The sequence below is a fragment of the Chondrus crispus genome, genomic scaffold (genome assembly GCF_000350225.1).
Source record: "Chondrus crispus Stackhouse genomic scaffold, scaffold_9, whole genome shotgun sequence".
In the NCBI taxonomy this organism is placed as follows: Eukaryota; Rhodophyta; class Florideophyceae; order Gigartinales; family Gigartinaceae; genus Chondrus; species Chondrus crispus.
Window position 1 is genome coordinate 243450 of NW_005178873.1, and position 14247 is coordinate 257696.

Below are 14247 nucleotides of genomic sequence, written 5' to 3' on the forward strand. Positions count from 1 at the left end.
TAACCGTCTTCTTGGGGTTTACATCTTTAAAATTTTCGTACCCAACAGCATCGAGTCTTGAGAAAAAATCATTGGAAAACTCCATGATCCGAGCGTCGGGGTCTGCAATTTGCGTTGGCATTCGTACACTTGCTACAGCTTTCTCAATAACAGCGGGATCGAACGTACTCTCCTCTCTCTCAACGAGGCTTCTAATCCACTGTTCAATATGGCCAGTTGTTAGCTGTACCACAGTTTTGCCAGGGGCGATATTCTTGAATCGACCCATGAAATGCATACGTCTCAGCAAGCCAGGGTCCACTGATACTCTGTAAGACGCTTTTGTCATTGTAGGCACTTCCTTCTTCTTCTCTGCAATTTCCAGCTCATATCTCTCGCGATCCCTTAACCCTGTGCCGCGGTTGTAGACGTTCTAAAATTCGGACCAATCGGGGGGTTTTCCCGTAACTCTAGTTCTCGATGGAGTTAAGAGTCCTAACAAAGTGCTCTGGAAGCCGCCAACTGTCCCCTTTCTACCACGCAAGATCATTCATAGAAAACCTAAGTACTTCTCGAACTAGAATCTACTGTAAAAACAGGGGGTGGACCGATGTGAGAACTGGGCCAAAGTTCTCACATTTCTTACAAAAAAGTATCCAAATTCTCACACTTCTCCGGGAGATGGTACGTTCTCACTGAGACTTGTGACATATTTCTGTGAAATATTTTGAGACTCTCCCTCGCCACAATGAGAATGTACCCTCCCAGGTAGACGTCTCAAAATGTACGGAGAACATCTCCCCGGACAGCAAGAGGGTTCTACAAACATTTTGTAGAGCCTGTTTTTCATGCTCAGAGTAGGGGTTTTGGCGCTGAACGCCCATGCATGATACAATTCTCGTTGGGCTTGCACGATTTATGATTAATTATGCCTCGCTCTACGCCTCTTTGTTCTTAGAGAGTCATTGAAAGCTTTAACATCTTCATGGCTAGGGGCACCACGCTTCAGTTTGTTTGCGCTGTGCAATGAATTCCAGCAATTCTTGCAGATAGCTTGGCGACAAACATTACACCACTGAACCTGTTTTGAGCCTTTGCGTTTAGAGACCGGCTTTCCATTCCGCACTCCCCTAATTGTCCAACTACATAAAACACAGTACGTTGCCTGCCCAACCACCCGACTGTGTCTCAAAGTACTATCTAGCCTTTTCTCCTTGTTTTGGCCGACATTATATCTCTCAGCTGCCCCCTAGCAAAAAGAGGAGTGACACGATTCGCGGATGGGTTTGTTGCCCCTCTTTCCTGTATGTTCAACTTGCGCCATGCTGTCCAATCTTTGGCAAGGAGCCTAACAAACTTTCCAAAAGTTTCGCATTCAGTAAAACGATGTCTGCATTGAGAGTATCCTTTGTTACCAGTACTTTCTCTTACAGAAGGTAATTTCCCTTGCTCTCTAGCCATATTTAAACGAAAACATATCGCAGCATTGTTAACCTGCATCACCGATAGACCGGCTATTTTGCTCGTCACAGGGTTTTCCGAAATGTTTGAGCGGGCTAGCGTCTTCATGTATCTTGATATTACATCAACGCCTCCTTTAAGGTAATTCCAATAAACCGCCGGCGTCAGGCGGATCATTCTTGCTGGGGGTAGAGGGCTCCCTCTGGAGCGTATAAGGCGACGGATTCCATTACTAAAACTGTAGTACGACGAAAGACTGTTGATGTCTGAGGCATGGGACTGCTTTAGTAGACCATCATATTCTTTTGGAATATACTTCGTTTCTCCCCCCACCCACTCGAATCCCACGCAACTAATGCTGTCTAAAGCATGCGTGTAGGTGTGGTGTATGCTCTCCGAAAATTCTATGAGACAAGCGTCGATAATACGACCATGGGTAACATTTTCACTTGTACCAACAACATATAAAATGTGTCTCAGGCCCAAAATAGCTGCATGGTGCATACACTGTACTCTGTAAGGTGACGATGGCACCAAGGTCCTGAATAATTCGTCAGATGTGCCGCACGAGCCGACGTTTGACAACATGAGAAACGGTCCGTATTTTTTCCGTGTGTTAGTGGCCTCGTGAACTGTTCCAAGTGAAGTCATTGTTTTGATTTCTGCGGCAGAAACAAATGATTGTTCCAGTTCATCCGTGCACGCTATGATAGCGTCTGGACTATCCGCTATAATCTTACTGCTCTTGCTTTCAATCAATCCTACTGTACGAATGTGTTGGAACGAAAGCTTCCTCACACCAGAAAACGCGTAAACCACTCCATCAAACACAGCCCGTTCGCGAAAATATGCCCCTTTCTGGTCCGATAGGAACCCAGGAAATCCCCTGAGAACCTCGACCTCATTTCTCGACCCCTCCTTCATCCCTGCGGTAGAAACCAGTGGCTTCATCACCCAGGCATGAAGGGAGGCTTCGCGTAGGGTTTGAAGAAGCTGCGTTGCCGAATACTCGAGGCGTGACTCCACTGACATTGGTACATTTTCCGCAATGTCCAGGTCTACAGCACCTGCCTGAAGGTCTGCCTTGAGCTGAAAAATGGCAGTCAGCAATACAACTTTTGCAGGTGAGCCTGCCACGCCCCTTCCAAACACTTGCAAAATCTGTTGAAGGTCGTTGCGAGTGAAGGCGTTGACTCTACTTCTTGAATAGAGAGCAATTCTTTCCGCCAAGTCACGCCTTTGTGATGGCTGAGGAACCGAGCGCAGAACCATCCCAAATAAAATGCAAATGCGCTCCCACCTGACCCGAAGTAGCTCTAAACAGGAGTCGTGCTCAGCGGGCATTGGGTTGGAACCCCTACCAATAGTTCTACCTCGCAGCTTCCAGGCCATCGCACCCAAATTCCTCTCGAAGTCCCGTGTCACAGCGGCAATAAATGAGTGTCCCCTCCGGGACGTGAAACGGAACGCGCGCAAAAGGAACCAGATGGGGTCCTCCGACTGATGAAAGGTGAACGCGGATACCCGTTGTAATGCTTGGTCCACAACTTGGGTGGCTGATAAACTCCGAGAAGCGGAATCTTCCATAGGCGACGCTGTGCTGCATGCAGCAGTCCTGCCTCTCTTTTCTGAGTCATACAGAACCTAGTCCTTCTTAACTGACTGCAGAGAACCCTCAACGCCGAACCGACTGTGGGGGAAATGGTAAAGCTGCGTGAATTGAATAGCTTCCTATTCTTGTGAATCATGGCCGCTATGCGGCCAGAGCATCTCTCTCTATACAGGCAGGCCTCGAGATCCCTTCCAACACGGCGGGCTGGCCCTTCCCATTTCTTAGTTGCAATATAAACAGCCCTGCACCCACTCTCCGAAACCACCATTCCCCTCGACCTTCTAGAAATAGGACTGCTTCCAAAGACGTACGGATACGTCAGGTCAAGTTTATGTGTACCCAAAATTGTGGCGCCAAGAGTAGTGCAGACAAACTTGAGGGTCTCCTTTGAGTTGTAATCCCGGTCCGCGGCAAAAATTGCTTCAGCCATTGGCCTCAGTGCTCCTGTTCTGGAAGCGCCTTGCAGTAGTTGAACGAGGCGCTCCCACGTGTGCACAAGCTTCTCACCACAGCTAGTGAAATGGCATGCGAAGAAAACTGAGGTGAGCGCGGATCCTAAAGTATACCCCGACTGGACCCAACCCTTTCTTGGGATTATTGTGCTGCTGTAGAAAGGAAAGTTGTGAAACAGCTCTGGAGGCCATGCGCAAATGGTCATCGTCCTACGACAGGACGGTCGAATTAGGCACATAGAGTAAGTCTCTGTTCACGGCGGCCACCTCAGACTCTATATCAGTGATTAGGGATGTCGCTCTATTTGCCGAACGACACCAGCCAGTGGCTGTGTAGTCAACTGCATTTCGTTTCTCTTTGCAACCTGTGAGTGATGACCAAACCTGCCGATATTTATCGGCTGAAATCCCCATACAGTAGAAAAAATCTTCTTCGTTAGGATCACATACAACGCTAGGGTCCTCACCATAAAATGCGCAAAGAACATGAAAAATTAGTAAACCTAGTAGCTCCTGACTTGTTGTAGGAGCAAAACCTCTATGATGCGGTGAACGATTGGCCACAGACTTTAACTTTTCAAGAAGACTGTCGAGTAAGAATATTTGAAGCGCGTTAAGCCGTGTCAGGGAGAATCGGCAATGTTGCGGTCCGGCGGCTCTCTGGTTTCCCCCAATTCGTTGGCCTCATTAGTTTCATTTTCATAGCAATGGGCATCGCTCTCTCTACTGGAGAGCTCAGAGAGCACGTTATCCAAAATAGAATTTGCTTCTTGAATGAAACGCTCTTCCAGGATGGAATCCACTTCGCCGACAGTAACATCGAACTCCAAAAACGGACTTTCATATTCCCATTCAGCAAGGCCGCCTTCTTGCTGGCCGACTTCTCGAGCTGCCAATTCATCGTCGTTAACGTCTTCTGCTTCACACTCAGCAATTTCTCTGTCCCCAAAATATTCTCCTGGCTGTTCACAGCGATCCTCATCAAAATTATGAAACACACCACTCCAAAGATCCTCACACAGCTCCCTAACAGAAGCAAAATTGGCTCCAGGGTTGGTTACAAATGTACGAAAGGGCTTCAAAGGTTGCAGTTCAGACACAGAGACAATCGTTTCTTCCTCCATGACGGAGGAAGAGCTACTCCTATCTGCGTTGGCGTCTGAAGTGGCGTCAACAGGGCCGTTGTGGTACTCCTGTGAGAAAGGGAGGTCGCTTCCATCCAAAGATTCCACCACTTCCTGGCTATCCAGCCTATCCTCACACATCTGTATGACATTGTCGCCTGGCGTCTGATGCTTCACCTGAGATGCATTATTCAAGCTAATGATTGGCTGTCGCCCAGAAAACCCTTTGAATGGAACTGGAGAACATTGTGATGAGGGTATACTGAAGCTATCAAAAATCTCCGTCGATGAGCCAAAGTTCAGAGAGGGAAGCCGGCTTGAAGGTTGCGATGACAGATTTGGCAACGTTCTTCCTAATGCACCAGGCTGCGTTAGTGTTAAAAGAGAGGGCGGAGGCTCAGTTTCAGGAATAAACGAGTCCTGAGTCCTGTATGCATCCGCATCAGGGGAAACATCACGACGCGACATATATTACTGTGGTACAACGACCGATCCGCGGTCGGTGTACAGTAGGAGCGGCCGCGCGCAGCGGGCACGGGGCACCGTGGCCCACGTCTAATACGCATGATTACCGAACGGGCGCAGCAAGTGACAGGTGTACGCTTGGGTACACGTGTAGTGTAAGGAACCGTGTGGGGATAATGCGCGCGCAGTGTAATGCAAGCGCGTAGTGTGAGGATCCGTGCGGTAGTGTAATGACGGCGCTAGATTTTCAATCGCGTACAGTACCTGGTCCACAGTAAGTGACAGGTACTGTATTGGACAGGTGTCCCGGGCGTCCCTCTGAGGGGTTAAGACCTGGACACCGTCCTCGCAGTAAACACGGGGGGCAGACTTGCCCCCCTCCCTTTCGCGCCTACGTACTGCCGTTTCGGTATTCTCTCGCGCGTTGGCTTCTAACCCGTTACCGGTCGTCTCCGATCTAGCACTTCGGGACGACTGCGCGTAACCGGCCAGTGTGCCACTCCCTTTTTGCAAGTCCGGCCGTTCGGTAACCGCGCGCCGCGCGTCTCGCGTCGCGAGCTCCCTCGGCTCATCCTCCGAGCCTCTCGCCCGCTAGGGTTTGAGGAGAGTTGTACCACAATTATAGCGAGGCGATCGTCAAAAATGGGTCAGAAAGTATTGATTGTGCAGATTGGTAGTTGACGAGTCGGCGAAACTCGGAGTCTCCGAAAGAAAGGAAGACGTGTCCCACCGAAGGATAGTTCTCAATGCTGGAGAGAGAGTCTGCATATGGTCTACAAAACATGCTAGTAGTAGTAACAGAAAGAGATGGTTTAGGAGATATCTCAAAACCATCCCCAATACGTGGCACAATTACTGGCACAAGGCGACGGCGGCGGTGACATCTCGAAAATGTTCTCAATCAAATAAAACATTTTGAGACTTCTCAAACAGTTGTGCCCCTTTGAGACGGTTGCCGGACTGTCACTTTGAGAACTCTCAAAAACCGTCAACTTTTTATAGTGACGTCGAATCGTCTACAACAGAGCACAGGGTTAAGAACTGTGACACTTTCACTGGGTCCACACTTCTCAAAACTAGGTGCGAAATAGGCTGAAAAATGCTGACGGCTCCATCCGTCTCCGCCTGACCGGCAGCCACCGCATCCTCCATTGAACTGTCTTCTTCGTTGTCGTAGCGTTTCGTAAATCCTCCTGCAGGAAAGAAATTTCTTTAAACACGTGACGCCATAGCAAGAACAAGAAGCTAAACTACAGAAGACGCTTTTACTTACCGATGCCTTTTTTCTGGTTGGTTCTATCTTACGATGTCCTTATGTACTGTCATCTCGTGCCTCCGTTCAGTCCCGGGAGAGCACCGCTCAACTTAGCATTCAATGCCCCTCTCTTCCAGTAAATAATTTCAACATCACTCTCCAATTCTTCCCACGGTTGACACCTGACCTTGCTCTCCGCGGCGTAGGATGTCCACAGTTTCTGCGCTCAGCATTGGTGGCACTGCTCATGTTATGATTGACCAGAATGAAATATCAAAAATATTTATAGGAATTAGGGGGAGATCGACTTGGGAGATAGTCTCTCCGTATTTACTCGGTCGTTTCCGTTGCTACCCCCATGGTTACTGTAAAGGGGGGGTAACGCAAATCCCGGACAAAACGCACTTAATTAAAATTCAATCATACTTCTACGAGTCACACAGGGCTACTTTTTCTCTCATTGTGACTGTCAGCGCCTTTCATATGAGGGTATCAAGCGCTAAACACAAACAGCCTCATATCAGGTCATATCGCAGGACAAAACTCTTTCTTTTGAAACAAAGGGAAAAATGAGGCAAAGATCGGACAAATCTTTTTTTATTTCATACACTGGCAGCCTATGAAGGCATTATTGCCTGCCACTTCATGCATCGGTTTGCGCTCTGACTTTCGTGTGTGCATGCAGAACCTTCTTTGCAGTACGTGCACGAGCAGTGGCCCGCCGCTCTTGCAGAGGGCGTACACTGCTCTTCAGCTCCTCTACTGCTACGACGGCAAGAGCCGCACGTCGCTGCCAGGAAGCATCCCGGAAACGGTTTGTGGCGGCCTGAGCGATGGCAGTGCGGCGAGCGGCGCGCTCGGCGAAGACTGAACATTGCAATTCCTTCTCGATCCTCCTCCTTTTATCGCTTTTATACTTCTCCCGTGCTAATTCCAAAGTCCTCGCAGATGTCAGCACCGCTCCCTTTTCTGTGTCCAAATATCCGTGTGATGCCATTACTGTGTCTTCTCCTAAAAACTGAAGACACATTTTAACTCTTTTTTCCTCAAATAAATTCTCGAGCTCATCAACTGTCATCACGACATCAGGTGCCGCAAAACTTCTGGGTCTAGGAATCGACAGGAGTTGGGAGGAATCGACTGGAAAGAGGCCTGCGCGGCGGAATTCGGTTTTGATGTTGTGCGGAGTAAAAGACTTTCTGTACGCAAAAGTCAGCATCCGGCAAAATGTAAAAGAATCCCAAGTGTTATCTCCATTGCGCAATACTGCCAAATTAATTGCTTCGTTTAGAGAAGCCTTGAAAGCCGAGAAGACAAATACATCCAGCGGCTGAGTTTTGACCGATGTGTGTGCTGGCAGGGCATATACAATAATATTGTGCGCATCCAGCAACTCAAGTGTATCTACAGCCATGTGGGATCGGTACCCGTCCAGTATCAATAAAACCTTTCTGTCGTTCGTGGTCAGATGAGCAACAGCACTTATGAAGTGCGAAGCCCAATGGCGAAAATTGCTTGTGTCCACCCCACCCCCACTTTCTCGCATAGTGATCAATGATTTCTCTGGCAAAACGTCAGCATACGTTTCTAAGACCTCAACCCCTTCCTTTTTCGTCACCCTATAAGGTACACAGACTCCCTTAAAAACAAACATAGGTGGCATAGTGGCTCCATTGGCGCTGACGGCCGGTAAAAGCGTGATTCTATTTGTATTTAGAAAATGGCCAATTTTTGCGTCCTGGGAACCAGCTCTCGTCATATAAACACGAACATTCTGCTTCCCATTTGCATCACGTCGTGGTGTAGCGCCCGTTTCATCGCAGTTCCAAATCCTTGAGGGGTCTATCTCGTGCTCTCGGATAATCTTTTCGACAATTGCAAAATGGGTGGTGAGCGCGTCGCCGTTGACTGCTTTGAAGCGCAGCGCCTCCTATCGCAAAGGTTTGGCAAATCAAATTTGCGTTCGATGCCTACGGGTGAAGTCCCGAAGATAATGGGAACCAGGAGACCCATTTTTAAACTGCAATGACAGTCTGCGGCCTGGGGTCATTCGAGCGACGATTATCTCAATTGCTTCCTTAATGTGCCTGCGACGGAGCGGAATGCCACGTTCGGAATACCGAAACAGCAGCGTCAGAACCATGTCCTCTTCAACTGACGACAAAGATGGATGGCGACCGGGGCGGCGGGGGGATGGCACGCGAGGATTTTGTTTCGCAATGTTGTCGTGTAGTGTAGAACGGGGAACGCAGTGAAACTCGGACGCCTTGCGAATGGTGCTCCCTGATCGAACCATTTCGATGGCTTTCTTTATCGTTTGTGTTTGGAATGGCGAGGACGAGAGGATGCCATTTCTTGGTCTTGGAAAAACGGCATAACACACATTCATCTCGAAGATGCATGGTTCGAATAGTGTGTGTCGATATTATCGAATGTGTATGGCACTTTGGCGCGAGCGGGGAGTTGCGCTTTTGAAAAGCCCGCCTTGTCGCAGCGGAGACAGTAGATAATGGTGTCTTATATGTAACATGCCGTGTTCTGCTCATTGAGCAGATTTGTTTTTAAATCTATCCACACGGTTTGCGATTAGAACACGATTCGTGGCGTGCTCTATGGTTGAGAAGGCGTCTTGGCCCACGCATCACATATGTTTTCAAATATTTTTGCAGTCCAGATAGTTGCGGCGTTGTCCGAGAGTTGCGTTACCCCCCCTTTATGGCAATAATATGTGCGTTGTCAATTGACAACTGTTCAAAAGGTCTAGTGTATTTGTAAGCGCACCCCTGATGCATTGATAAAATTACCCCGCCCCCTCCCCCCTGTTCAACAACGCCTGAGCTTGCCATCCTTTCTCGCCTACCGACACACACCGCGGGACGTCTCTTACCCGATACAAGTATATATAAAAACGCTGGAAACGTTTCACTCCTCCTTCTCCTCTCCCACGTAGTTGTCATACGCGGCTCGGACAATTCGATCATAATTGAGGTTTCCGTCCTGATGCAGCGTGCCGCGGACGCCGGAGTTCTTCGCCCTTTGGATGGCGCGCACGTAGACGAGGTAGACGGCGCCGTTGAGGAGGGCCAGCCCGGCGATGCGCAAGCTCATGCGGGCGGAACGGGAGAGGGGCGGCATGGCGCGGCGGGGGGGGGGCAGGGTGGGCGTTTGCTGCGCCAGTGCGGTGCGCCCAAGGCGGGCGTTGTTCGCCGAGGTTGGGCCACAGCGGTGAGAGCGAGGTTGGAATTGCTGGTGCTGTCCGTGCGGATGAGCGAGACAGCTGGCGCCGTTCCCGATGGCGCCGTTCCCGATGGCGCCGTTCCCGATGTGTGCGAGCTTGCGGAGGAGCACTTTTGCCTTGAGACTGCCTCTCCCGCAACGAAAACGTGCCAAGTGTCTCGCCGCTCCAGTCGATCCGCAACTTATGTTGGCAACCGTCCCATCCACTGCCACGAGTCCTGTTTTTCGCATTCAATTCACCGCCCGAACATGACCCTTCCGCCACCTCCGCCACCGCCGCCACCTCCGCCACTTCCGCCACTTCTCGCCGCTGTCCCAAATACCTCCGGTCACCCCTCGACCGCCACTGCATCTCCCAGCCGCAACGTTCTTGCCCCTCCCATCGCTCCCCATCTTCACCTCCAACACCACCAACACTCTCAAACACCATCACACAAACAACCATGGTGGACTGCTACGTCAACGGCCACTATGCCGACAAGTTTGCGGGCTTCCCCGGCAACCGCCCGGTCGCCTCGGTCGACCCGGAGATCCACGCCCTACTGCTGCGCGAGAAGGAGCGCCAGTACACGGGCATCGAGCTCATCGCCTCGGAGAACTTCACCTCGCGCGCAGTTATGGATGTCCTAGGCTCGTCCCTGACCAACAAGTACTCGGAGGGCCAGCCGGGCGCCCGCTACTACGGCGGAAATCACGTCATCGATGAGATCGAGCGCCTTGTCCAGAGGCGCGCGCTCGAGTGCTTCGGCCTGGAAGAGGACGCGTGGGGCGTCAATGTCCAGCCGTACTCCGGTTCCACCGCCAACTTCGCCCTGTACACCGGCATTTTGAACCCGCATGACCGCATCATGGGGCTCGACTTGCCCTCCGGCGGCCATCTCACGCATGGCTTTTATACCGCCAAGAAGAAGATCTCCGCCACTAGTGTCTACTTTGAGTCGCTGCCGTATCAAGTCAACCGCGAGACCGGCTACATAGACTACGACAAGCTCGAGGAGCAGGCTCTGCTGTACCGTCCCAAGCTGCTCATCTGCGGCGCCAGTGCCTATCCGCGCGACTGGGATTTCCCTCGTCTGCGCGCCATCGCGGACAAGGCCGGTGCCATGTTGCTGTGCGACATGGCACACATTTCGGGCCTCGTCGCCGTTGGCGAGGCTGCCAACCCGTTTGACCTCTGTGACTTTGTCACCTCCACCACTCACAAGAGCATGCGGGGGCCGCGCCAGGGGCTCATCTTCTTCCGTAGAGGGGAGAAGCGCGCCGCCGATGGCACCCCCACGGGGGAGAGGTACAACTGGGAAACTCCCATTAACGAGGCCGTCTTCCCTGGCTGCCAGGGTGGCCCGCATAACAACACCATTGGCGCTCTAGGCGTTGCCTTGACGGAGGCCATGACCCCCGAGTTCAAGCTTTACATCAAGCAGGTCAGGGCCAATGCCCGCACGCTGGGAGAGGAGCTTGTGAAGAAGGGCTATACCCTCATCACGGGGGGCACGGATAACCATCTCGTGTTGTGGGACTTGCGGCCGAATGGTATCACCGGGTCCAAGGTGGAGCTGCTTTGTGACATGGTGCACATTACGCTCAACAAGAACGCCGTCGCGGGCGATAAGTCGGCGCTAACGCCTGGCGGCGTGCGCATTGGCGCGCCGGCGATGACTTCGCGCGGACTGGTCGAGGACGACTTTGTCAAGGTCGCCGAGTTTTTGGATCGTGCGGTCAAGCTCTGTTTGACGATTCAGAAAGAATCTGGGAAGAAGCTGAAGGACTTTGCCGCCGTTGCCGCGAAGAACGAGGACGTCAAGACGCTGCTTCACGACGTCGTCAAGTTTTCGAAGGCGTTCCCCATGCCCGGTGGTCTGCTCTGAAGGAGCTGTAGTGTTTTTCCCTTTCCTTTAGTAATGGTTTCAGTGGCCCTGCCAGTGATTTGGATGACTGCAGTTAGTTTTGTGGTTGGACAGAGTTGCTATGAGTGTTTGCAGGAGCACGAATGATACACGTAAAGAAACCTTGCCCGTTATATGGCTTCGTGCCATGGAGCGATGACGACAATACGACAGTTGTCCAAATTGGACACATATCGGGAGTAGATTGCACATGGGCCGATGGCAAATGAAGAAAAAACGGTACTTACCCGGCGGACATGCGATGCCGTAATGCTAGTTTGTATGTATTGGCTAAAACGCTATCATAGTGACCTTGTTCTCAGAGAACTCCGCTTCCAGACACGATTAACAACTACAAACGGCAAACGCCTTTCAAGATTACGTAGACGGATGTTGAGCGCTGCACGAAGACAGTGGACAAGTATTATAAATAGCAAGCATTCCGATGTACCGATGCCCAGGACTTTTCGAGACCGGGCGAGACCCTGAGGCATCGACATCATGCCGAGATTACGGATCAACAAAAATGGCAGAACAACGTACCTTCGATGCCAGTGTGGCTAGATCCCATGGCGGGCTGGATGGTTGCGTTTCTGGGAGCAAATAAAACCTAGTCCTGCGCGCCATCACAAGCGGGTCCTGAGGTGTCCGACTAAAAGTTGTCGAGGGTGTTAAGAGTTAGATCGCACGCACTTGTGGTTGAGCCGGACGGCACCAGGTCCGCCCACGCATGCCTCCCTTCTGGCCAAAAGTGAAGACGAATGCTTGGTAGGAGGGAAGGAGGGCACAGTGACTGCGGCAATGTCAGCGCAACACATGGCTTCTGTGCTACTTCACAACGGTTGGCGGTGCGGTGCGGCATGAAGCAGCAGTTGAGCTTCTTCTTGCAGGATAACCACGCTGCTTTGCAATGATCGCTTCTCTCGCGCTACATGTAAACACCACCTCTTGAGGGGTACAACCGCACACTGCGAACCGGACGCTGGCCAAACCGCTGGTCACATTCCGGAGAGGCCTGAAACGAAAACCTTGGCAGAAGTAAAATCGCTTTGTTCGTGATGCGTCGTTAATCTTGGAGCCGCAGTGCAAAACGTGCTACCCAAAGCTTGACTCTCCTCAGGTGCGATATCTGGGCCGAGCCGGATCGTCTTAACATGAACGTCTCCCTGTGCTTTCACATTTTCCTCCCTTCTCGCGTGTACTTGCACGCGAGAAGGTTGTTCTTACCAAACAAGCATTACCGATTCTTCTTGTGAGTCTTCTTAGCTTTAATGCGATAGCGATTGTGCTGTGGCCTTGATTCTTTCTTCCAAATGCCTCCCCTGACGCCCAACAACTTTGGCTTCCTCCCAATTTCCTTCCTCCTCTCGGCCGCCGGCTTCTCCTCTTCCTGGAGCATGACGTCCCCATCCTCCAGCTCCCCCTCCTCCATAACCTCTTCCTTGGCGTCCTGCTTAGCCTCGTCCTTGACCTCCTGCTTCGCGCCCCCCTTCCGCCCCCCCTTCCCGGCCTTCATCTCGAGTACGGGGTTAAAGTTGCCAAACGACTGTCTGCCCGCGCGGCCCAGCATGGGGTTATCCGAGACGCCGTCCTCGATGAGGACGATGGGCATGTTCTCCTCGCGGTCGTCGACCGTTTCTAGCGTCCAATGCGCGTCCTTCTCGCGCGCCTCCTGCTCTGCGGCTAGCTTCTCGCGGATCTCGGTCTCCTCCTTGTGCTTCATGAAGCGCATCCCGCGCAGCCGGTCGCTCAGGGAGCGCCGCCCGGGGCGGGTGTTGGTTGCCATGGCGATGGGGCTTAGTCGGGTGCGACGCGGGATATGTGCCGAAAGCGAGCTGACGGCGGTTTCACGCGGGTTGGGAAAAATGGCTACGCCGGTGGAGGCTTGGTGTATGTGAACGCCGGCGGAGTATGGGGAGGAAGGGGCCGCAGCTTGGTACACGATGTGTTTAGCATGCAACCGTTGCATGCTACAGTAGCTATGAATGCAGGCTGCGGAAATGGTAAAAATTTGCCACAAAAATTCGTTCAAGCCTCTTCTCTGTGGCAAGTGCCGCGTCGCCTTTTTCCTTTTTTTTTTTTCGTTTACACGTTCGAGGCAAGAGATCGGGTCACCGTCAACGCCAGTAGGAGTACGTCTTCAACCGTACCGCGGACGGTTTGCTCATGGCAATCGCGCTTGAGGTGCAAGTACAGCAGCGGTTTCATGGCACACATGCTTCAGGGTGGCAACAGCTTTCGCATCATTGGAGGGTTAGTGGATTCACTTCCCAATGATGCCAGTAGAGCTGCAGAGATTGCTGACAAAGGAAAGCACAGGATAGTGTCAAGTCACCTTTTCCTTGAATGCTTAAACCACTTACTGCATATGTTTGCGATGGCGCGTTTGAGCTTAGCGCTTGGCTCAGTCGACATGTCTCAATACAACTGCAACGTTGTCATGAAGAGGACACTACTCTCGAGGACACTACTCTCGAGGACACTACTCTCGAGGACACTACTCTCGAGGACACTACTCTCCAACAACGCTAGCCCTTCTCCAGCCCCCGCAGAACCCGCGCACACGGCCACCTTCACCCCGCAACAAAATCAACCGCCGAAACCGTGACCTCGAACCTCGGCAGCGCCTCGCCCCCCTTCCGCCACGCGCCGACCTTTGCGGCACACTGCGGGCACCTCATGCGTCCCCTCTCCGCGGCCGCCTTCTCGACTTGCCGCGCCACCCAAGCCGGCGGCAGGATCTCCAGCACGGGGCTCCGTGGCTGCGTGGCGGCGG

At 51.9% G+C, this 14247-nt stretch overlaps 3 protein-coding genes; 1 reads left to right on the plus strand and 2 right to left on the minus strand.

Moving 5' to 3' along the window:
• Positions 1–9325: 9325 nt before the first annotated feature.
• CHC_T00007917001 (hypothetical protein) lies at positions 9326–10015 on the minus strand. The gene has a single exon (XM_005712222.1). It carries the CDS (start codon positions 10013–10015, stop codon positions 9326–9328), a length of 690 nt encoding a protein of 229 aa, XP_005712279.1.
• A 13-nt stretch (positions 10016–10028) lies between these two features.
• CHC_T00008323001 (serine hydroxymethyltransferase, cytosolic (glycine hydroxymethyltransferase)) lies at positions 10029–11634 on the plus strand. XM_005712223.1 is given in 2 exon segments: positions 10029–11453; positions 11454–11634. 1 exon segment carries the CDS (start codon positions 10029–10031, stop codon positions 11451–11453), a length of 1425 nt encoding a protein of 474 aa, XP_005712280.1. The 3' UTR covers positions 11454–11634.
• Positions 11635–11715: 81 nt separating this feature from the next.
• On the minus strand, positions 11716–12881 carry CHC_T00007918001 (hypothetical protein). XM_005712224.1 is given in 2 exon segments: positions 11716–12620; positions 12621–12881. The coding sequence occupies 1 exon segment, from the start codon at positions 12879–12881 to the stop codon at positions 12621–12623; it is 261 nt and encodes an 86-aa protein (XP_005712281.1). The 3' UTR covers positions 11716–12620.
• Positions 12882–14247: the final 1366 nt, after the last annotated feature.